Raw genomic sequence first — 22,264 nt, forward strand, 5'->3', positions numbered from 1 at the left:
CCCCAGATCTTGGCTTCGCGATGGCGGCGGCTCTGGAAGGTTTCTCGTACCGTGGCTTTTTTCGTCCCGAAGATTTAGGTCAGGGACCTTTTTATAGGCGAAGAGGCGGCGTCAGAAGGTCAACGAGGCGACGACACACTAGGGGGGCGCGGGCCCCCTTGGCCGCGCCAGGGTCATGTGTGGTGGGCCTGTGGCCCCCCTCTGGCCTCTCTCGGGTGTTCTGGAAGCTTCACGTGATCCTAAGATGCTGGGCGTTGATTTCGTCCGATTCCGAGAATATTTCCTTACTAGAATTTCTGAAACCAAAAACAGCAGAAAACAGGAACTGGCCCTTCGGCATCTCGTCAATAGGTTAGTTCCGGAAAACGCATAAATATGACATAAAGTATGCATAAAACATGTAGATATCATCAATAATGTGGCATGGAACATAAGAAATTATCGATACGTCGGAGACGTATCAGGGATCTTCATCGTCATCTCCTCCATGGGCTGGACGTCTTCATCAATATCCCCAACAACATCTTCATCTGCCCTTTTTTAATCTCTTGGCAAACATAATGTGTATTGTAATCTATTAATTTTCCATGGTATTTTGTATCTTCATGTCTTTGTTTGAGTAGTGACTTTTTCATGGCAATTGTTTATATAGTTTGTTGTTGGTTTCATATAAGTATATGTTATCTTCTATGATGATCTTGTTGTACTAACATATGAGTGCACACATATTTTGGGCGATGCACAAGGTTGTCACCATTGCATGTTGATAGGATGAGGGACAACTAGAGCTTGAGAGAAACCATGTTCCAATTCTTATATTCATGTTGTATTAATCCATGGTTAATCAACGGGGGTATAACTATGGGGACCTTTAAACTTACAGCGGTGGTTGGACTTGATGTCATAGTAATTCTCTTGTTTGTTCTTAATTGGCCTTGGGAACTAGTGGTGTAATTGCTCATGTATATGACTACACCTATATATGGCTCCTCTCTAGAATAAACTATAAAAAGACTATCTTTGTGCTTCACTAATTATGACAACCACGCAAATGAAGTAGCAATTTGCTAGAACACTTACTCCCTTAATCCCTTGAGTTACTCCACTTCACTTTACTTAATCTCATTTTACTTTAGTACACTTTACTTTTCTTGCATTAGTTTTAATTATTGCATTTTAATTTTAGCACATATAGTTTCATAGTAAAAATCTATTCACACACACATTATAGATCATAGCTTTGCATAGAAGGCTACATACGTGGGTTATAGGGCTTTAGAGAATAAATAGTTTACCTTCAGCTCCTTGTGGGTTCGAGACTCAAATACTTATCGAATTGTACTAGGGTGACACCAACTTTGTCATTATTTGGTGGAGATATATATATTCAAATTATGTTGTAATCATTATGCCTCTGGTCCATATCATGTTTTACACTTGTGAGTAGTTCCCCATGTTCCTGGGGGCATAGGATGATCTAGCTATGATTCTACTACCTTCGATTCAAGGAATAAGGCGCCCTCGTTTTACGTGCTTTTCGTTTGACCAAGTATTACTTTAAATATAAAAAGATTGTTTGTCTGAAATTAACATCATTAAAAAGTGTTTTTCAATACGAATCCAACGATACTAATTACATATAATATAACCAAGATTTTGTTGCTCAATTTTTATGGTCAAAGTTCGTCTTGAAATACTCGTGCGCCTTATTCCTTGGGATGGAGGTAGTATATGATATGCAATGAGTATTTGGTCAATTTTTTTCTATCTTTTATGTTATTTTATGATTGTTTTATGCGAACATCGACTGCATATTACTTCACCTATATGGGCTCATGGTGCTACACTTTAATGTAATGAATGAGTATTGGAAGGGACGGAATAACATAAACCGTTTTCCAATACTTTGAGTTGCATTAGAGGGGTTTATGTCGGGGACCAATGATCTAATTGCTATGGTAGGACATTTTATGTCTTAATGATTTCAATACTTGCAAATGAAAATGGCTCTAGGACCCATCATAAGGGGTGTATTTACTCATATCTTCAGCTCCTAGTGGGTCCGATAACCTTTTTTATTGAAAAGTACTACAATTGATTTCCTGCACTTGGGAGCCATCAGTACGCCATCCTACAACTCAGAAGAACAAAAATAAATGATAAAAAATAATTGGTGTAAGGGCAACCATTCACCTCGCTTCAACCATGAACAACACTAATTCCCAAGTATATAGAACTTATAAACCTATTAGTTCGCTAGTTCAATTGTTATTAGCACCAAAATTCGCATATGCGACGACATGTACGAAATCGTTTCGTCCTCGCGCTCCCGTGGGCGCGCGGGCGAAACCCTAACCCGCCGCGCCGCCACCCCCTCCCCAGGTCCGTCACCTGCTTCGCCGCCGCCAAGGGGCGCAACCTGAGCGAAGCTCGGGTGGCGCCGGCGGCGGCGGGGCACCTCCTCTCCCTCACACGCGGTGGCGCGGCGCGGGCCGTGGCGGCCGGTGGGGCGCGGCGTGGCGGAGGGCGTCGGGCCGCGGGCGTTCGGCGGCGGCGCGGAGACTCCAAGATCTCGGGCGTGCTCCTCGCGGTGGCGGCTCCCTCGGAGCGTCATGACGCCAGCGGCGGCGCGAGCTCTGCTGCTCCCGCGACGGGTGACGGGAGGCGGCGCTCGGGCGGGGTTTCTGCGGCCTAATCGGGTCGGCAGCGGCGCGTTCTTGAGGAGGGCGGCGAGGGAATAGGACGGGCAGAGGGGCAGCGGCCGCGCGCGCTCGCGTGCTCGGGCCGAGGCGAGGCCACCGGCCGAGCCGTGATCTCCCGTAAGCCCCGGATCCAGATCTGGCGGTTCTACAGCCGTGGGGGCTGTGGGGCGTCGATCCCGCTGCGCCCTCTCTCGGGGTGGTGCTGGTATTTGCCGTCGCGTGTCCGCAGGTCCGTGCTCTTTGTGGTGGTTTCCCGTCTTCCTCAGGTCAGCGGCGAGCAGAGTTTGGGCGCCGGGGCGGCGGCCCTGGTCGGTGGGAGCCATCTTGGTTGGCGGGCGTGCCAGTGGCTCAGGAGCTGGCCGGAAACCATGGTCGCGGGGGTGACGTGGTGGCCGGCGGGCAGCATGCGGTGGCAGCGGGTCGATCGGTCGGTCGATTTCCTGTGTAGAAGGCGGGGAGTGTTTGCCGTGGGGAAACCCTTGCCCGCTCGGGCCACGACGGCGACGTCCGCGGACGCCGCTCCCTTCTTGAAGGCGTTGGTGAGGCTTCTCCTTGTCCTTCTACGTGCTCCGGGTGAAAGCCCAAGATCCTCGGATCGGGCGGTGGCGGCGCTCTTGTGTCGTGTTCTTCTTGAAGACACCGTCTTGGAGTTCACAGTGTGCGGCTCTCCGTTGGTGGTGTGGCTGAGGCGAGGTATTCGACGAGCAAGGGGCTTCGGGTGAAAACCTTAGATCTGCGGATCGGGCGGTGACGGCGCTCTCGTGTCGTGTTCTTCTTGAAGACATTGTCTTGGAGCTTACCATGTTTCTTCGGATGGCGTTGGCTCTTCGCTTGGCGACCTTCGGCAAAGCTTGCGTCCTGCCCTGCCTCCTCGTCGAGTTTCCATGGTGCGGCATGTTGGGGTTCGAACGACGGTGGTCGATGCACAGTGGTGGTCGGCCACTGGTGGCGCTGCCCGCGGCGGGGAGCTCTGTTGACGGCGTGCGTGTTCGATAGCTCTCTCTAGGGTGAGCTCCGGCCCGACACTGTTGTTGTCCGGTGTCTTCTCCGAGTCTTCGTAGGCTTCGTAAGGGTCGTGATCGTCGTCCGAGTTCCCGGATGTAGCCATGTTGGCAATTCGTGTGGGTGTGTGGGTGTGTGTTGTAAGCTGGGTTCAGCTCTTTGTACCTTGTCGCCGTTGAGGGCGTTATTAATTTAACGTCGGGCCTTTGGCCTTTGATCTAAAAAAAAATCGCATATGCCATGGTTATGGTCATTCAAAGGTAGACCTAGACATGAATTTCAAGCCTAGAGGCTGGAACGAGCTTACAAATTGCGTGATCTAGGAAAGATCTGGCCCAGGCTTTTCCATGTTTGCACGGATTCCGGCCTGATTTATAAGCCCGATGGTTGGACCAGGCCAGGTTTGGGGTATTTTTTCAAATCAAAGGTTCAAAAGAAAAAAAAACACATTAACCTAGGTCAAAAGCTCAAGTCAACCCCCGGCGAGAGATTTAGTCAGATCCGAAGGAGGAAGGCAGCCGTCCAATACCGATCCGACGGTGGTCCGAGACCCGCCCCTAATCCAATCCCAATCCCAATCCCAAACGCCTTGGCCGTCCGACGCTCCAATAATCCTCCAAGAGTCCTCCTCCCCTCCTTCTCTCAGGTCTCAGCCGACTCTCGACCCCATCTCCGGCAGCCGCCGCCGCCCGCGGGGATGTCGTCCGGCCAGCAACCCAGGAAGCGCCTCACGAGCTCGTCCCTGCCGCCGGACCACCACAGATCGAGACAGAAGCGGCCGAAGCTCGTCGACCAGTCTTCCCTGCTCAGCCTGAACCCCCACGTCCGCCTCTGGTGGGACGGGGCCTCCAGGCGGGTCATCCCCGCCGAGGACCAGATCGGGATCCCCTGGTCCCGCCTCGCCCCTTTCGTAGACGGCCCGCCCCGCCGGCGCGCTTCCCGGCTGGCCGATGTGCTTTCTGTTCCCAAAGATGTCTTCTTGCTGGAGAACCTGCGGCGGGTGCTGTCCTACGAGGTACTACTGTCGTCGCCCTGTTCTTTTCATGCTCTCAGTCTCAGTGGTTGGCTGACCTGTGTATGTATATATGCTCGTAGTAGTATGTTGGAACTCAACTCACATGCTTGGTTGATTCTTGCTGTGCTGTGCTGTTTACCAGGTCTGGGACAAGTACCTGACAGAGGCCGACATGAAGTTCCTGGCCCAGTTCCTCCCAACTGGGACCAACACGGAGGAGACGGTGCACTCGCTGCTCACCGGGAAGAACCACCACTTCGGGAATCCCCTGCTAAGCTGGCAAGTACTACTCCCGGTGTCTGTGCATATACTATTTGACCACTGGCCCTAGATGAGGCTCTGATTTAGCTAGGTTATGTTGGGCTCCAGGTCATCGGCTCTCTGCTATGGCCATCTGCATCCGGACGCCTTGCTTAGCAAGGAGCGGCAGATTAGGGCCGACAAGAAGGCGTGTGGCGAGCAGCTAAACGAGTACCATTCAGAGTATGTCAAAAAATGCAAATAATCTACCCACGCTGTTCTGCTTCCATTGTGCGATTCTTAGTAACGCCCAACTCTATGCAGCATGACTGAGACCTTGACCAAGTGGAAGGACAAGTGGTTGACTTGTGAGAACCCAGAAATCCTATTCAGGTTACCAAGTTCTCCCTCCCCCAAAATTATATTTCTTTTCTTTTCTTTTCTTTTCTTTTCTTTTCTTTTCTTTTCTTTTCACTGTCATTAAGTTATTGAACTTTCATCCCCAAATGACCCATTTATGTAGTATTAGTTATCATTGGACCTGCACTTCTTTTCTGTTATCTTGTGAAACTATACTATTTTGAATATCCTGGTCATACTTTGTTAGTTGCTACTAAATAGTCAGATGCTCACCGGTGGCTCCTATAAACGGAAAAGCTAATCTGTTTTGGATTGTTCTGACTTGAAGTATTATCGTGCTATCTGGTGTAGGGACAACCCTGCGAAACAGAAAAAAAGAGACCATGGAGAAAATGTCTTATCTTCTAAAGCTCTTAACAACGCCATGCCTCTCAAGGTTGTACGGAATGGTGATGTCACAAAGTTCATGTCATATATTAAGGTAAACTTATTGGTGATTCCTCTATGATAGATGTGCAATGTAAATGAAATTTGAGGCACTGCTGTCCTTAGGATAACATAACCGACGAGCTTTGAATTGTATGCCATTTCTGTTCCTAGGTGCAGTATGAAGCTTTCAATGTCTTGTTCACGAACAATTTCAGTAGCATGGATAATTGTTACACCTGAAAACCAATATAATTTTCATGAAATGTTATCCAAGGGGATTCTTTGTTAAGTTTTTGATTGGTGCCATTGCCAGCGCTCACGAGGATGCCATATTGTTGGATGTATCATCCATATGCTGTTCTGGAATCACAGATTTATTTCATATGCCTTCTTTCAGATCACCAAGTCACAACACGAGCTTGTTAAGAGAATGAAACAGTCTGGTGATGGCATTCAGACGAAACAGCTTAGTAGTGTTATTGGTGACATTGATAACTTCCACGTGAAGCCATATGAGACATTGATGGAGGATGAGAAGAATAAACTGCATGCTTATTGGTCAGTAATATCTTAATGTAGCGTGTTCTCGCTTTTGATGTGTATTTTCTTACGTTCAATTATACCCATGCTAGGGCAATTCTATCACGTCAAGAACTCCCTGCTGCTGTTGAGGCCCGCCGGGAAAGGAAGTCGATGGCTCAGAATTTAATGACGTCATTGTGCCTTGAACTTGCGGTGGAAGAGGTTTGTTATGCTTTATCCCACCTTTTGTATGTTGAGAACTATTTTTATACGGAGAACATGGGTTTTACTTTTGTACGGAAAATATTATGGATTTTTCAACACGGCGTTCGCCCATTTCCATTGATTCAAACGGAAAGAACAAGTTCACAGCCAGTTACTTTGCATGAAGTAAAAGAAGCGAGTTGGGCCACCATCAGGAAAGTACGAACCTTCGACATCGAAGACCCACCATGGGTTGAAAACCTGATGCCACCATCAACGCCAACTAAAAAACTAATACAAGTACAAACACATCTAGCCATAAGTAAAGAAAAGATGTTCAGCAGACTTATTTTCTTTACAAAAGGAACACTTATTTTCTTGAGCTCTTGTAACCATTTTAGTTGAACATTCAACAGCAGCCTTAAACATGGGGGACAGAGAGTCTCCCTGTTGTACGCCTTTCGTACTCTGAAAATATGGACCCATTTTGTTATTTATTTTCACCGCCAGTCCCATTATGCAAGATTTTTCTAACCCAGCCACAAAGAATATCCCCACACGACTCAGTTTGTTATTTATTTCACCGCCAAAGTTCCATTATGCAAGATCTTTCTAACCCAGTCACAAAGAATATCCCCACACGTCCCAGTTTGTTATTTATTTTCAGCGTCAGTCCCATCATTCAATATTTTTCTAACCCAGTCACAGAGAATATCCCCACACCTCTTAGCTGCCAACTTAGCAGGAAATCCTAATCGACCTTATCGCACACCTTCTTGAAGCCCAATTTCAAAATAATACCAACATGTTCACATGAGTATGGTGCAAAAATTTCATGAAGCGACATAATCCCATCAATAATGTTCCCTTTCTTAATAAAGGAATTTTGGTTGGCACTAATCAATTTATCCGCAAAAGGTTCCAACAGAATAGTCAAAACTTTAGTTAACAGCTTATATATACATCTTTTTTTTTGACAACTTTACCGTAGGGGAATCCCCTACGGTGTAGATTTTATATATTAAAAGAGGTAACAAACTGTACAACTGATCAAAAGATCATATCAGTAGGAGTTACATCAAGGCGGAAAGAAATGAGCAAGAAAGTGCATCGAGGATTAAATAAAAATACTAAGCAACCAGTCAATGAGTGGTTGAACTAGAGGTGCTTTAATCTTGTATTGGTGAAGCATGAGATCATTCTGAAAACGCACTTTCCAACGTCCAAAAGAAGAGTTTTGTCCCTTGAAGATCAAATCATTTCGCACCTTCCAAATATTCCATGCTGCGCAAGACACCACTTCCATGAAACAAGGACCAGAAAAGTTCTTGGCTAAGAGAAAACGCCTAGTAATAGGCAGGGATAAATCCCAAGATATACCAATGGCTTCCCAACACTCTTTTGCAAACTGGCAGTCCAAAAACAAATGATCACGTGTCTCCAAATGCTGCAACATGCACAATACACAATTAGGTCCAGACTCGAGGTGCCAACTCTTCCGAAGCATCAAATCTCTCGTATTAAGCCGATCATGAAAAAGAAGCCAGAGAAACACTTTAAGCTTAGGTAGCATTCTAGATTTCCAGAGGGCTTTGAACGCAGCATCAGTCGGGAGCTGCTCAAAGAGAAAATTATAAAACTTGGATGGTGAGTATTTCGAGCTCCCCCAGATAAATGACCTCTGATCATTGGCTTCAACATTAGCAGGGGTATCTAGCAAAAGTTGAGAAACGAGTTGCAGCTCTTGATAAGCTTCTACAGACAGGGGAAGCGCAAAATGGGAAAATAAATCCAGAGAGTTGCGGAGTATGGCCACTGATTCATCCTCATCAAGAACATAAGAGTAAAGCCGAGGAAATTTATCACAAAGGAGCTCACCCGATAGGCCGATACCCAGCGATCTTTCCAAAAAAGGACTGTGGATCCATCCCCAATCGAGCAGTGGGTGACACTATGGTACTACTCCACTAGACTGAAGATATCCGCCACCAAAACGAACCTCTTTTGGTCTGAGCATGTGGTACTGTGTTACCATATAGAGACCAAACAAGTCGCACCCACGGAACATTCTCCTTCATGTAGAACTTATGTATCTGCTTCAAAAGCAAAGCCTTATTTTGTAGCTCCAGATTGAGTACACCCAAGCCACCATGTTTCTTGGGACGGCAAACTAGTGACCAAGCCGCCAGAGAGTGCGACGACGTCGCCCCTTCCTCCTTAGACCGTAGACAGTGCCTACTTGCACGATCACAAACATTTAGGATTGCCTTCTGATCCTTAAGTGAGCATATATAAAAGTTGGGTAAGGACGAAATCACAGATTTCACAAATTGTAGTTGACCACCATAGTTCAAAAATCTCGCGCTGGCATTCATCCTCCCTCCACTAGACTGACCAAGGGAGACATATCATTGATCGTGGGCTTCATTGTTCCTAATGGAAGACCGAGATAAGTGAAAGGCAGAACTCCTGTAGCACAACCAAATGTGGTAGCAAGTTCCACCAACCTGTCAGCAGAAATATTGATTGGCATCATGGATGATTTAAAATAATTGACTCTTAGTCCTGTAGCCTGAGCAAAACTTTCAAGAACATCTTTTAGAACCAGTAATTGTGTTGGACAAGCCTGCATTATAACCAATGTGTCGTCCGCGTACTGGATAATGGGAAAATTATATATACATCTTAAAAGGCAAATGGTCCTGCACAGACACTTTAGGTAACAAAGTGATAATGCCATAATTCAAACGTTGCACATCAAGCTCCCCAGCATGAAATGCCGAAAATAAGCTCATTACATCCCCAGCATCAAGCTCCCCAGCATGTTGATGAAATTCTACAGGAATGTTATCTGGTCCAGTGGCTTGTTTGCTTTCATAGAAAATAAAGCATTTTTCATGAGCCCACTAATAGGAAACATGTTTCCAGGAGCAGGCCCAAATAGATTCTTAATTTCTTATAATAATTTGTAGCATGTTCCAACAAATTACCAGACCCAAACAGATTTTTTCAAGGCAGACATAGTATTCTTCCTTTTTCTCTCATTTGCAACTCAATGAAAATAACTTGTATTGAGATCACCTTCCAACATCCATTTTTCATGGGATTTTTGCAGCCACTGCAATTTCTCCTCAGCACACAACTCTAATAAGGCAACATTAATATATCAGACTTACTCTTATAAAGCTCAGGAGGAAGCTCATCATCTTCCTCCATACACTCCAGGTTAGCTAACTCTTCTTTTAATTCCATTTCTTTTTCTTGTTGTGGCCATATATATTAGATCCCCAACCTTTAAAGTATTTCTTAAATCTTTTCACCTTTATAGGATCCACACTATACCCATTTTTTCTCCAAATCTTATCAACCAGGGAATGGAACACCTCATTCTTGAACCCAGGAAACATCAAACTGAAACTCTCTTGACTTATTAGTCATAGGAGCCTGACTACTAGAATCAAGAAGAAAAGCATTATGATCAGAAAGGTCTCTTGCCAACTTTCTTATCGAAATCCCCCGTGATCATAATGCTTCTTCCCATTAATGAGACATGAGGATCCTATCTTTCCAGAGTGGGAGTGGCATGCTTATTGGAGTGCCACCATGTATAAAAGTTTCCCTCAAGCCTTAGGTATGAATGACTAAATTAAAAAGATCAGTAGAATGATAATGAACAAAAGTAGTGTTTTTCTCTTCACAACGTCTTAAAATATTAAAGTTACCACAAATAATATAAGGCATCATAATCCCATGACAGAAAGCAATCACTTTTAAACTCTTCTTGTGCAGCACCATACAGCACAGTAAGAGCCCAACGACACTTCTTTTTCTTTGTCCCACAAAATAAATATCAACATAAATCTACCAACTTTGAAAGCACTAACTTCCAAGGAATCATTCTTAATAACCGTTCATGATGTCAAAATGCATCTGTTCATCTCTAGCAAATTTTGGAAAACTTGATGTGATCATGCAAAATATGATCAAATGCATTGTAGGGAAAAGATGAGAGTTGTAGATATACTCTTCAAAAGAAATGATGTATATGCACGTGAAATCATGAATATCAGACTTCCCATGCATTGTTGCCCAATTAGTCAGCACATATAATATTACAGTGGCAACTCATTAATAATCATGCAGCCTTGTCGGTTTAGGCATCAAGCAAAACATGGAAAGTTACAAACTGCATCTTTTCAATACCCACATGATTTGTTTCTAACAAAACCACCTTCTAATTTTTGAGAAGGCAGAGCAGGTAGCTGACAGAACAGCTTATCAAAACGGTGGCATCTCAGATGAACAGGAAGAACCGGTAGACCGCACGCCTGAGGATGTGGCACAACCTGGGCATAATAGCAGTGCAGTTCCTGGAGATGAAGATGATAATGATACAAGTGATACAGATACATCCAGTGACTCTCATGACAGTACAGATCAAGATGTCAATGGTACAAGTGATACAGGTACATCCACTGACTCTCATGACAGCCCAAACAGTTCAGATCAAGATGCCATGGGCACAAATAACACAAATATAACTACACAGAGTCAGAGTAGCGCAGATGAACAAGATCAAGAATTTGAAAAAACAAGCGGCATGAATACAAGCGCTAAGAGTGGCAACAGCTCAGCCAGGCAAGATGAGGATATGGAAGATACCAGCTGCAAAGATTTTAATCCAGGCGCGGAAGATGATGACATCGAAGATACCAGCTGCAAAGATACATCTCTTGAAGATCATAACATTCCAGATATGCAAGAACAGGAGACTAAGCCCATGAACCACACAATCTCACCTATTGAAGGCCTTAACAGTGCAAGTATGCTAGTTCAAGATTGTACAAACACTGGCTATGTAGGTTTTCCTATTCATAGTAATGGTGGTTTGGATGAGCAAACTGATGATTTGAAGAACATGTGCTACCCGAGTGCCTCAGCTGGACATGAAAATAAAATCGAGATGAACCATATGGGTCTTGCTCAAAGAGAGACTGCGAGAACTACAGTGATGTCCTCTGACTGTACCTTGCTTTTCTCGAAGCCTTTCAGCAAACAAAATAATGCTGAAGAAGGTCCTGAGCTAAATGGACCTGCAAAGTATCAGGATGTTTTATGGCAGTCAGTAAGCCCTGTGGATTCCTTTTACCGCCCTCCAGGGAATAATATGTATGTACAGTCACGAGCCCTGCAGCTTGAACATCATCCCTCCACAGAGCCAGCAACTTCTATAATTGATGCCAGACAGCGACAGCAAGCTCAAATCGCTGTCACCACTGCATTACCAATGTGCAACCCAGCATCTCTGCTGCCACCATTCACAAACCAGTTAACTAGCGAGCAGCTCCTAAACAGTGTCAATGGTATTGGAATGACCCCCTCTTATTCACTTGGACACATGAATGGCACGAAACAATCTGTCAACTTGCATTCCATGACAAACAGGCATGTAGCACAATCTGGTCTTGTTCAAGAGCCGATGCAACTGCTTGATGTGAGGCACAATGGACTCTACTCGCAGCAAGTTGAGAATAACATGTATCCTGGCCCGGTTCTCTGTACTCAAAACACCATTCCTATGGTGGAGCAGCAAAAATTTGCTGGCCACGCACCTTTGGACAGAAGTGGCAGCTGGTTCCCTAATGAGCAGCAGCCATTGCATAATAATAATAATAATACTTGGTCTGGGATGGAATCGAATGACATTGTCTTGGGGCAGGATCTGCCTAGCCAGGATGGAAGCCTTTCGAGCGTACTGTCCCAGTACAAACAGGTATCTTCACACGTGTCAAACTCAGAACAGTTCATTGGAAGGAGGAATCTAGTTCCTCCCCATGGTTTATCTGGGAACTTAGCTGTCCCATCTCCAGACGGCTATGTGTACACCCAGAATAATATGGCAAGTAGCCTTCCAGTTCCAAGAAGCCAGGCAGATGTCAGTCTGCAATGGGCACAAGGAGGCCATAGAAATGGAATGGCTTCTTTCAAGCAGTTTGGTGGAGATCCATGGTCAAGATAGCACCTACCTGGTTGCATTCTGTATAGTAGTTTCTCCTATTCATTGGAGATTGCGGAGCGTGGTGATTTTGTTAGATGGAGGGAGGATTTGTTGTGTACATAGCGAGCCAAGGTGTAGATGAGTTACTGCGCACAGAGAATGAACAAGTTGAGGTTTTGCAACTCCATGTTTGTTTAGGTTAGAATGCTTTCTTTTATTTTACAGAATAAGGAGATGCTGCCCTCTGCCAGCTAAGCAGCTGACGAGTAAAATCTCATCATTGTGATCTGTATTCAGGGTGAATTGGAGAGTTTGACTTTCATTTACTACAGTTTTGTCGATGTACTCTGATGTGATGAATATGAAATGCGAGTGTACAAGTGTTGAGCCGGTTGAGACTGTTGATCTTGCAAATGAGTTGCCGCGCCAGAGAAAATAAGTTGAGGTTTTGCAACTCCATGTTTGTTTAGGTTAGAATGCTTTTATTTTACAGAATAAGGAGATGCTGCCCTCTGCCAGCTAACCGCTGACGAGTAAAATCTCATCATTGTGATCTGTATTCAGGGTGAATTGGAGAGTTTGACTTTCATTTACTGCAGTTTTGTCGATGTACTCTGATGTGATGAATATGAAATGTGTGTACACGTGTTGAGCCGGTTGAGACTGTTGATCTGCAAATGTGTTTATTGACATAATGCATAGAAATTGTATCGCTGTTCTCGGAGTGATTTTTTTTGCGAGATTTTGCATGAATATCAACGTTGAGTGACTGTTCTTGCGTGGCTGAGAGAAACTTCAAATTGCGGGCTATAGGCAGGCTGCGAGAAAGGCTACCCACCCAAGCTATAGCTAACACACTAAGCCGCACCTTTCTAAAAGACTGCTATTTTTTTAAACTATGACAGAGATTTTAGAAAACTCCTACACGGCCATCTGACACACATCATTGGTTGAATATAACTCAGAAAGGTAATAACGGTACAATTACAAGTGTGCACCCAAAGTGCGGATACGAACATGGTGGTCAAAACAACCGCAACAACACTAAGAGCATCTCCATTAGGCGTCCAAGAAAAACAAGAGGCTAATAACTTATAACACATCTGATTTGGTTTTTTAACGCCCGAGCCAAACGACTGCTTTATCAAGCGTTGTATATTTTCGCGTGCGGATAGCATCGCTTCACCAGAGGCGCTAAAATGCAGCGCGACGGGTTTGATGCACATGACAATATCAAATGATGAACAATTTAAAACACATTCAACTAATTAATGGCTTGTTCAACATAACACATTTAAAATCCACAACATAGTTCAAAAGCAGCAAGTTCATGACAAACAAAGTTCACAGAAACAAATGGGAAATCAACATTCAATCTTCATCATCTTCACCATCATCTTTCACATCTCCATCTTTTGTTTCATCTTCAATTGCAACTTCGGATACGTGTGCATGAGTAGTATGAATTGGAGATGGTACAAAGTCATCATTTGTAGTAGGCATAGCAAGCATAGGAGCTACCATGGAAGCAATGAATCCATCCAGAGGAGCTCCCATGCTTCCAATTCCGCCCATGCCTCCATAGCCACCAACGCCTCCCATGCCTCCCATAGCACTCATCCCTCCCGTGCCACTCATTTCATCGAGCAGGTTGGACACAGTTGACGGTGTGCTAAATTCCGGTGTTGATGGCGTTGGTGGAGGCGGCGACGGCTGGAATTGGGCGGCCGTCGCATCCACTGCAATAGTCGCCTTGGACTTCTTCACTACGGGTGTCTTCAGCTTTTCCGGCCTTCCGCGGCCGCTGGCGCATCATCAGGCGACGACCGCTTTGTGGCAACTTTCCTAGCGCCTGCGCAACAATTTCACCCCCGCATTCGGTCCGGGCACGATGAATAGGTTGCGCACCAGCCCAGCGCTAGGGTTTCCCCGTAGTAGCAGCGGGAGAGGTTGTGGATGGCAGGAGAAGTCCATCGGTGCCGGCTGGAGCGGCGACATAACTGGAATTACAGCTTGGCATGGGCATCCCGGCCTGGATGGCCCAAATATTTTGGGCCGGGCTAGGCTTGCATGTCGGGCCGGATTCAGGCCTGATTTTGGTGCCCGAATATTGGGCCTTGCTGGGCTCGGGCTTGCAGAAAATAGGGTTTAAGCCTAGTTCAGGCCGGGCTTTCCTTTGTTGGGGCCAGGTTCGGGCCAGGCCGGGCTTGGACCTGGGAATTTACGGTTCTCAACCGAAACCTAACCCGGCCCAATAAACACCCACGTGTAGTTGGAATTGGGTGGGAGAGGGGAGGAACGGTCGTCCATCGCCGGTAGATCGCCTGTGTCGGTGTGAGGAAGGTCCAAAGCGTGCACACATGAGAGGATTCGGCATGGTGGTTGGCTTTCGTGCGCGTCATCTCGGTTTGCCGCACGCTGAAAGCGGATGCGCTAAATATACCGCGCTACATAGAGAGTTAACCCGTGCTGTTTTTTTTTACCGCGCGCTCGTTTTTAGAGTGCCTGCTGGAGCACCGATTTCAACCTCTCGCTAAAAAAGCAGTTTTTGCGTGCGGAACCTTTTTTGGACACCTCTAAACCGTAATGCAAAAGAGAAGAGAATCGCTAAGACTAGTCATAGTGGGGAGTAACATATAGTAGTGTCATGCATGTGAAATTGTGTGGAACGATGCGTACCCTTTCAGGCCATCGGTTGCGTGTTATATAGGTAGGGAAAAGCCCCCTACGTGGCAATACAAGGGAGGTACGTGTACGGTCAGAGTACTACTCCGTACACCGTACACGTACAGATGACATACACTAACATCCCCCCTTAATCTAAACCACGGAGAGGTTTGGATTACGTTTGAACTCAGTGAATTATTTTACAGGAAGAGCTTTAGTAAAACCATCAGCAATCTGATCTTTGGTAGAGATAAACCGAATAGCAAGGCTGTTGTTGGCAACGCGCTCCCGAACAAAGTGATAGTCAATCTCAATGTGTTTCGTCCGTGCATGAAAAACTGGATTTGCTGAGAGGAAAGTAGCACCCAAATTGTCACACCATAGACACGGTTTCTGGCGAAGAGCAACACCAAGTTCACGAAGAACAACTTCCACCCATATGAGCTTAGTAGTGGCATTTGCTAAAGCTTTGTATTCAGCTTCAGTACTAGAACGAGACACAGTAGCTTGCTTTCTGGCACTCCAAGATACCAAGTTAGGACCAAGAAAAATAGCAAACCCACCAGTGGAGCGACGATCCTCAAGACAGCCCGCCCAATCAGCATCTGAAAGGCACTAAGAAGTGTGGATGGAGATCTTTGGAATGTAATACCAATGTGAGAAGTATCCTTAACATAGCGAAGAATTCTTTTGACAGTTGTCCAATGAGCAGTAGTAGGAGCATGAAGGTATTGACAGACCTTATTAACAGAAAATGATAGGTCTGAGCGTGTAAGAGTGAGGTATTGAAGACCTCCAACTATACTCCGATACTGAGAGCTATCAACAGGACCAAGAGGAGTACCTTCATGCAAAGAGAGAGGCTCGGACGAGGACAATGGAGTTGGGGCGGACTTACAGTCAAGCATACCAACCCGAGTTATAATATCATGAGCATATTTTTGCTGGGTGAGAAGCAACCCATTATCAGTGCGTTTGACCTCCATGCAAAGAAAATATAGTGAAGAGCGCCCAAATCTTTTATGGCAAAGTACACATTGAGATCCTTGAGAAGAATGGATATGGCAGCATCTGAAGAACTGGTCACAATGATATCATCAACATATATGAGAACAAAAATTGTAATTCCAGATTTGTGATAGAGAAACAGAGATGTGTCAGCTCTAGAGGGAATAAAACCAAGTTGGTGCAGCTTAGCACTGAGACGAGAGTACCAGGCTCGGGGAGCTTGTTTCAGGCCATAGAGAGCTTTATAAAGTCTGCATACATAACTAGGAGCATCAGGATGTTCAAACCCAGGAGTCTGTTTCATGTAGACTTCCTCTTCCAGAACACCATGAAGAAACACGTTCTTGACATCTAGCTGTCGAAGACTCCAACCACGAGAGACAGAGATAGACAGAACAATTCTGATTGTAGCAATTTTAACAACAGGACTGAAGGTATCTTCATAATCAAGACCATACCTCAGCTTGAAACCTTTTGCAACTAGACGAGCTTTGTAACGATCAATAGTACCATCTGCGCGATGCTTGATACGATAAACCAATTTGCAGTCAATGACATTTTTAAGCGAGGTAGGAGGAACAAGAGTCCAAGTTTATTGAGCATGAGAGCATCATATTCTCCTTTCAAAGCTGAGTGCCAGTTGGGGTCACCAAGAGCAGCAGGTAAATTTCGTGGTTCCCCTATAGAAGAGAGCAGTCCATAGAGTACAGTGCCATCAGTATATTTCTTAGGATTACGAATACCTTTTTGCAGGCGAGTACGTGGTCCAGGAGGGCTGGGCAGTGGTGGCGCAGCAGAACCAGCCACAGACGAGCCAGCCACAGAGGATTCGGAGTCCGCGGCGGAAGCAGCAACGCTGGGCACAGAGTCAGTTGGCGCAGATGATCCAGCACTGTCATCATGGAGGCTGTCGGAACCAGAGGGAGCAGCTAGAGGCGACGCGGCGCGTGGCGACGACGGATTGGCGCGGGGCGTGGAGTGCTGCTCCTCAGCGCGATTGGTGACGCGTGGAGACGCTGGGTTGGCGCGGGGCGGTGTGCGCTGCTCCGCAGCGGAGGAGCCGGCCGACGCAGACCGGCACGGGATCCCAGAGGCGGGAGAATCCGCCTGGGGATCGGTGGCAGCAGTGCTTCCATGGGAATGTTCCCCGGTATCATCTTCGGAATCCGCACCCGAATCATCATTTGTTGTACTGATTTCAGAGAAGGATTGTGGAGGCTCAGGAGCACCGTTTTGCACAAAATTTTCACCTGTAGCTGCAGAATTCTGAGGGGCATAATTAGGAGCAGTAACAACAGGTACTATATTAGTCATATGATCATCAAATGTATGAGCACCCTCAGGAGAAATAAAAGATGGCAAAAGCAAGATTTCTTGTTTGAGCAAGGCACCAGCGTTGGGACGAAGAGCTTCAAAGGGAAAAATGTTTTCATCAAATACAACATCCCGAGAGATATATACACGACCAGTAGATACGTCAAGACACTTGACACCCTTATGAAGAGGACTATATCCAAGAAACACACTTTTGGGAGCGGAAAGCGAGTTTTCGTGTGTTGTAAGGACGGAGATTTGGCCAACAAGCACAGCCAAAAGTGCGAAGAGCATCATAGTTGGGTTTGATGTGAAGGAGGCGTTTGGCTGGTGACTCAAGATCAATGACTTTACTGGGGAGTAAGTTAATGAGGAAAGTGGCAGTGAGGAATGCTTCATCCCAATACTTAAGAGGCATAGATGCATTAGCAAGCAATGCAAGACCTACCACAACTATGTGGCGGTGTTTTCTTTCAGCGGAGCCATTTTGTTGGTGAGCATGAGGGCATGACACATGATGAGTGATCCTAACTTTCTGAAAGAAGGAGTTTAGTTTCTCATACTCACCCCCCAATCAGTTTGCATAGTGACAATTTTACGATCAAACTTGCGTTCAATATACTGCTGATAGTTAAGAAAAGCTTGATAAACATCAGATCGTTTCTTAAGTAAATAAATCCATGTGAACTTGCTATAATCATCAATAAAGCTTACATAGTATGCATGTTTCCCAACAGACAGAGGAGCAGGCCCCCATACATTAGAGAAGACTTGTTCTAAAGAAACAGTGGGGTATGGTAACTGATGGCTCTTGGCTAACTGACAAGAGTCACATACATAAGGAGTGCTGTCGGGGGTGTAATCTATCTTATTTCTCCTAAGGACTTGTTGAACAATAAGCGACGATGGATGGCCTAGACGACGATGCCATGTAGAGGATGATGGATTTATTACGATGAAGGCATGCTTGGAGGACTCGGTGGTGAGGGGCATCAAAGGATAGAGACCACCATAGCAAGGTCCTTTAAACAGTATGCGTCATGTTTCTTGGTCCTTGATGAGAAAAAAGAAAGGATGAAACTCAATGAACACATGATTATCAAGAGTAAAACGATGAACTGATAGGAGATTTTTGGATGCACTAGGAACATGTAGTATGGAATTGAGACTAAAAGAATTATGAGGGGTGCGCAACATTGAATGACCAATATGACTAATATGCATACCTGTGCCTTCAGCAGTGCGCGCGCACACGATCCTCACCATGATATTGATCATGGGTAGTCAGCTTGTTCAATTCACCAGTAATATGATCAGTAGCACCAGTGTCATAATACTAGTTTGAGTCCACTCCATGTGCAGCAAAATTTGCATCCTTCTTGCCACGGTCATCATCATAGCGCCACCAACAGTCACGAGCAGGATGCCCATGAATAGTGCATATCTGACAGGTGGTATCAACATAAGGAGTGGGCTGGCGATCACGACGGCGATCGTCACGGCGATCATCACGCCGGTACCCGTCATCACGCCTGCGAGGACGATCATCATCATAGCGTCGACCCTGGTTGCCACCACCATCACGGCGGCCCCAGTCTTCACGGCGACCGCGGTTGTCGCGGCGGTCCCAGTCTTCACGGCGACCGCGATCATCACGCCGGTCGCGGTAGTCACCACGGCCACGGTCATCACCGTGACCACGGTCATCATATGGCTGCTGGCGCGGACGATCAGGAACCCGCGGAGGAGCAGTGTTGCCACGCCGAGCAACATTGGCCGAGGAAGAAAAACTCACATCTTCAGTTTTATGCATGCTATCATAGGCTTGAACTTGACTTAGTAATTCAGAAAAGGTAGTGCCAGGATTTGCATCAACAGCAGTGCGCAAATTATTATAGTGACTACCAAGACCACGAAGTATATACCAGACAAGACCACCTTCATCTAGAGGTTTCCCAATTGCAGCAAGTTCAGATGCAATACACTTCATCTTGGCAAAGTATTTTTCAGCAGAAAGATCGTTCTTACGAGTGTCATTGAGGGCGGAGCGAAGTTATTGGACTCGAGACTTGGACGAAGAGGAGACATGATCGTTGAGAGCCGCCCATGCCTCGGCAGAGGACTCCATGCCGACAACATGTACAAGCACATCGGGAGACAGTGCATTGAGGATCCATCGGAGGACTTGCTGGTCGCGAGAGACCCATGCCGCATACTCCGGATTCGGGATGGTGACCTTCTTGTGGTTGACATCTTCAGTCTCAATAAGCTTTTCCGGTGCCTTTTCAGTACCTTCAACGAGATCCAGTACATGGGCACCTCGGAGCGCAGGGATGACAAGGGCCTTCCAAATAAGAGCATTATCACGTGTGAGGAGCTGTGACGGGGCTGCACCAAGAGCAGCAGCAAGATTGGTCACCGAGGATGATGACGATGACATGGTTGTCGATGAAGTGTAGACGCGGCGACGGCTGAAAGCGGTGGCGGCGTGGGTTTTGGGTGTAGGATTTGGACGCGGCGGCTAGAAGAGCAGCGGCGGCGTGAGTTTTTGGATGTAGGGTTTTGACGCGGCGGCGGCTGGCATGGGTTTTGGTGTAGGATCGATCTGATTGGATCTGCGGTGGCGGCAAGGAGCGGCGACGGCAAACAATTTTGTTTGTGTGTGTTTTGGCAAGGCAGCGACGGCGAGCAGTGGCGGCGGCTGGCGGTGGCGGCGTCGGGCTGTTAGGGTTTGACAGCTAGAGTCGGGGAAGAGACCCGCTCTGATACCATGTGAAATTGTGTGGAACGATGCGTACCCTTTCGGGCCATCGGTTGCGTGTTATATAGGTAGGGAAAAGCCCCCTACCTGGCAATACAAGGGAGGTACGTGTACGGTCGGAGTACTAGTCCTTACACCGTACACGTACAGATGACACTACTCTATGTTACTACCTTCAACTTAGATGTAGTATCATGCATGCGTGTATTAATTAGCTTGTAGACTCATTCTATCTTGAAAAGTGTGATGTTATGGTAACATAGCTAGTTACCACAACCATCATTTTCTTCATTTAATATTATGCCATGTAATCAATTTGCATAGTTAGCAATATATGTAGCTCTATATTACTATTTTAATTACCCCACTATAAGTAGTCTAAGACCTATACCACCGCGCGCAGGCCTTGCTTGTCGAATCTGTGTTGCCATGACGCATCACACTGCAGACACACTTGGGTTCATTAGGCAATGGTGACACGCTAAATTACAACTGTGAATAACACCTCATCGACAATTAGGTTGTCGTTGAGTCGTCGCGATATCCGAAACTGTCCTCTTCTCAACTCGCCGCCAGTGAAGCAATCTAAATTATTACATTAGGTAAGTTTATTGACCAAAATCAATATTAGAGCGTCTCCAACAGAAACTCTATAATAGCGCCGCGTCGAAAAATTCGTCAAATTTTACCGCGTTGAGGCACGTTTTGGCCGCTCCTCCGAAGATGCTGCGCTTGTAGAGCTCATTGTTGATGATGGTGAGGGACGTGCAGCGGCGGACGATCATACGTGCTTCTGCTTCATCCATCGACAGGACTTGCCACTCAAGGTACTTCATGTATGGTGCCGTCCATCCTTCATCATTGAAAACAACTGCGACTAGCACAGAGTCGGGTGCGGGCGGCTCGGCGATGTCGATCTCTCGGGGCACACGTACCGACGAGTGGGTGAGGATGTCGAGGAATACGCCTGGAGGGGGTGGCAGTCGCTTGGACCCTAGCCTGGCCAGAGCATCTACTTCTTCGTTCTTGCGCCTGTCGACCCACTCGACGATGTGACCGGCGAAGCTGGAGCCGGCTTGGTCGACCGCTCGCTTGTAGGCGATCATGTTGGCGTCAGTGGCGTCGCAGTGCCGGATGTTTGGCTAGCGACGAGGTCGGAGTCGCCGAGGCAGCGTAAGCGTGTCGCGCCCATTTCCTTTGCAATGCGCATGCCGTGCAGCAGTGCCTCGTACTCGGCCATGTTGTTGGTGCAGGGTTCGAATCGGAGCTGCAGGACATATATCACGATGTCACCTTTTGGTGAGGTGAGGACGACCCCTACCCCTGCTCCTTCGAGGTTTTTGGAGCCGTCGAAGTGTAGTGTCCAATGCTTGAGGTCCGCCGGAGAGTTCGGCTGCTGGGCTTCTTCCCAGTCGGCAAGGAAGTCAGCTAGCGCTTGAGACTTGACCGCGTGGCGTGATTCATACGTGATGTTGTGGACGCCGAGTTCGACTGCCCACTTGGCGATCTGCCCAGTCGCGTCGTGGTTGCGGATGATGTCGGCGAGTGGCGTTGAGGCGACCACCTTGATGGGATGCTCGTGGAAGTAGGGGGCCAGTCGCCGCTGAGCTCTAAGTACTGCGCATACCAATTTCTGGTAGTGCAGGTACCGCTGCTTCGACTCGATTAGGGCTTCGCTGATGTAGTAGACTGGGCGTTGTGTGAGTTGTTCCTTTCCTTCTTCCTTGCGCTCGACGACCATGACTGCACTTATTGCGCGATTGGACGCGACAACGTACAGCAACATGGTTTCTTGCAGGAGCGGGGCCGCAAGGACATGAGCGTTCCTCAGGGCATTCTGGAGTTCTTCCAGGGCCTTCTGTGCTTCATCCGTCCACTCGAACGAGTCCGGCTTCTTCGGGAGACGGTAAAGTGGCGCGGCCTTGTCGCCGAGTCGGGGATGAAGCGGCTGAGTGCCGCGACTCGCCCGGCGAGTTTCTGCGCGTCCAACAGGCAGGTTGGTCTCTTGGTTCGCATGACCGCCGAGGCCTTGTCCGGGTTGG

General features: G+C 46.8%; 3 protein-coding genes across 4 annotated transcripts; 1 reads left to right on the top strand and 2 right to left on the bottom strand.

Moving 5' to 3' along the window:
- Positions 1 to 4,289: 4,289 nt before the first annotated feature.
- Positions 4,290 to 12,868, top strand: LOC127319673 (uncharacterized). Of its 2 annotated transcripts, none has more exons than XM_051349640.2 (8): positions 4,290 to 4,719; positions 4,862 to 4,998; positions 5,089 to 5,202; positions 5,284 to 5,352; positions 5,671 to 5,800; positions 6,146 to 6,306; positions 6,381 to 6,492; positions 10,721 to 12,868. In XM_051349640.2, the coding sequence occupies exons 1-8, from the start codon at positions 4,402 to 4,404 to the stop codon at positions 12,491 to 12,493; spliced, it is 2,814 nt and encodes a 937-aa protein (XP_051205600.1). In that variant the 5' UTR covers positions 4,290 to 4,401; the 3' UTR covers positions 12,494 to 12,868. The 2 variants fall into 2 exon arrangements, with proteins under 2 accessions (XP_051205600.1, XP_051205601.1); XM_051349641.2 differs by having other exon boundaries at positions 4,291 to 4,719; positions 10,724 to 12,868.
- An 8,004-nt stretch (positions 12,869 to 20,872) lies between these two features.
- LOC139830784 (uncharacterized) lies at positions 20,873 to 21,328 on the bottom strand. Its single transcript, XM_071819616.1, has one exon. The coding sequence runs from the start codon at positions 21,326 to 21,328 to the stop codon at positions 20,873 to 20,875; it is 456 nt and encodes a 151-aa protein (XP_071675717.1).
- On the bottom strand, positions 21,325 to 21,963 carry LOC139830785 (uncharacterized). Its single transcript, XM_071819617.1, has one exon. The coding sequence runs from the start codon at positions 21,961 to 21,963 to the stop codon at positions 21,325 to 21,327; it is 639 nt and encodes a 212-aa protein (XP_071675718.1).
- Positions 21,964 to 22,264: the final 301 nt, after the last annotated feature.

The sequence above is a fragment of the Lolium perenne genome, chromosome 4 (assembly GCF_019359855.2).
Source record: "Lolium perenne isolate Kyuss_39 chromosome 4, Kyuss_2.0, whole genome shotgun sequence".
Lineage (NCBI taxonomy): Eukaryota > Viridiplantae > Streptophyta > Magnoliopsida > Poales > Poaceae > Lolium > Lolium perenne.

Coding starts and splice junctions, on each gene's coding strand:
- LOC127319673 (XM_051349640.2), top strand. CDS start 4,402: ATGTCGTCCGGCCAGCAACCCAGGAAGCGCCTCACGAGCTCGTCCCTG. Junction 4,720..4,861: donor GGCGGGTGCTGTCCTACGAG/GTACTACTGTCG, acceptor GCTGTTTACCAG/GTCTGGGACAAGTACCTGAC. Junction 5,801..6,145: donor AGTTCATGTCATATATTAAG/GTAAACTTATTG, acceptor GCCTTCTTTCAG/ATCACCAAGTCACAACACGA.
- LOC139830784 (XM_071819616.1), bottom strand. CDS start 21,328: ATGATCGCCTACAAGCGAGCGGTCGACCAAGCCGGCTCCAGCTTCGCC.
- LOC139830785 (XM_071819617.1), bottom strand. CDS start 21,963: ATGGTCGTCGAGCGCAAGGAAGAAGGAAAGGAACAACTCACACAACGC.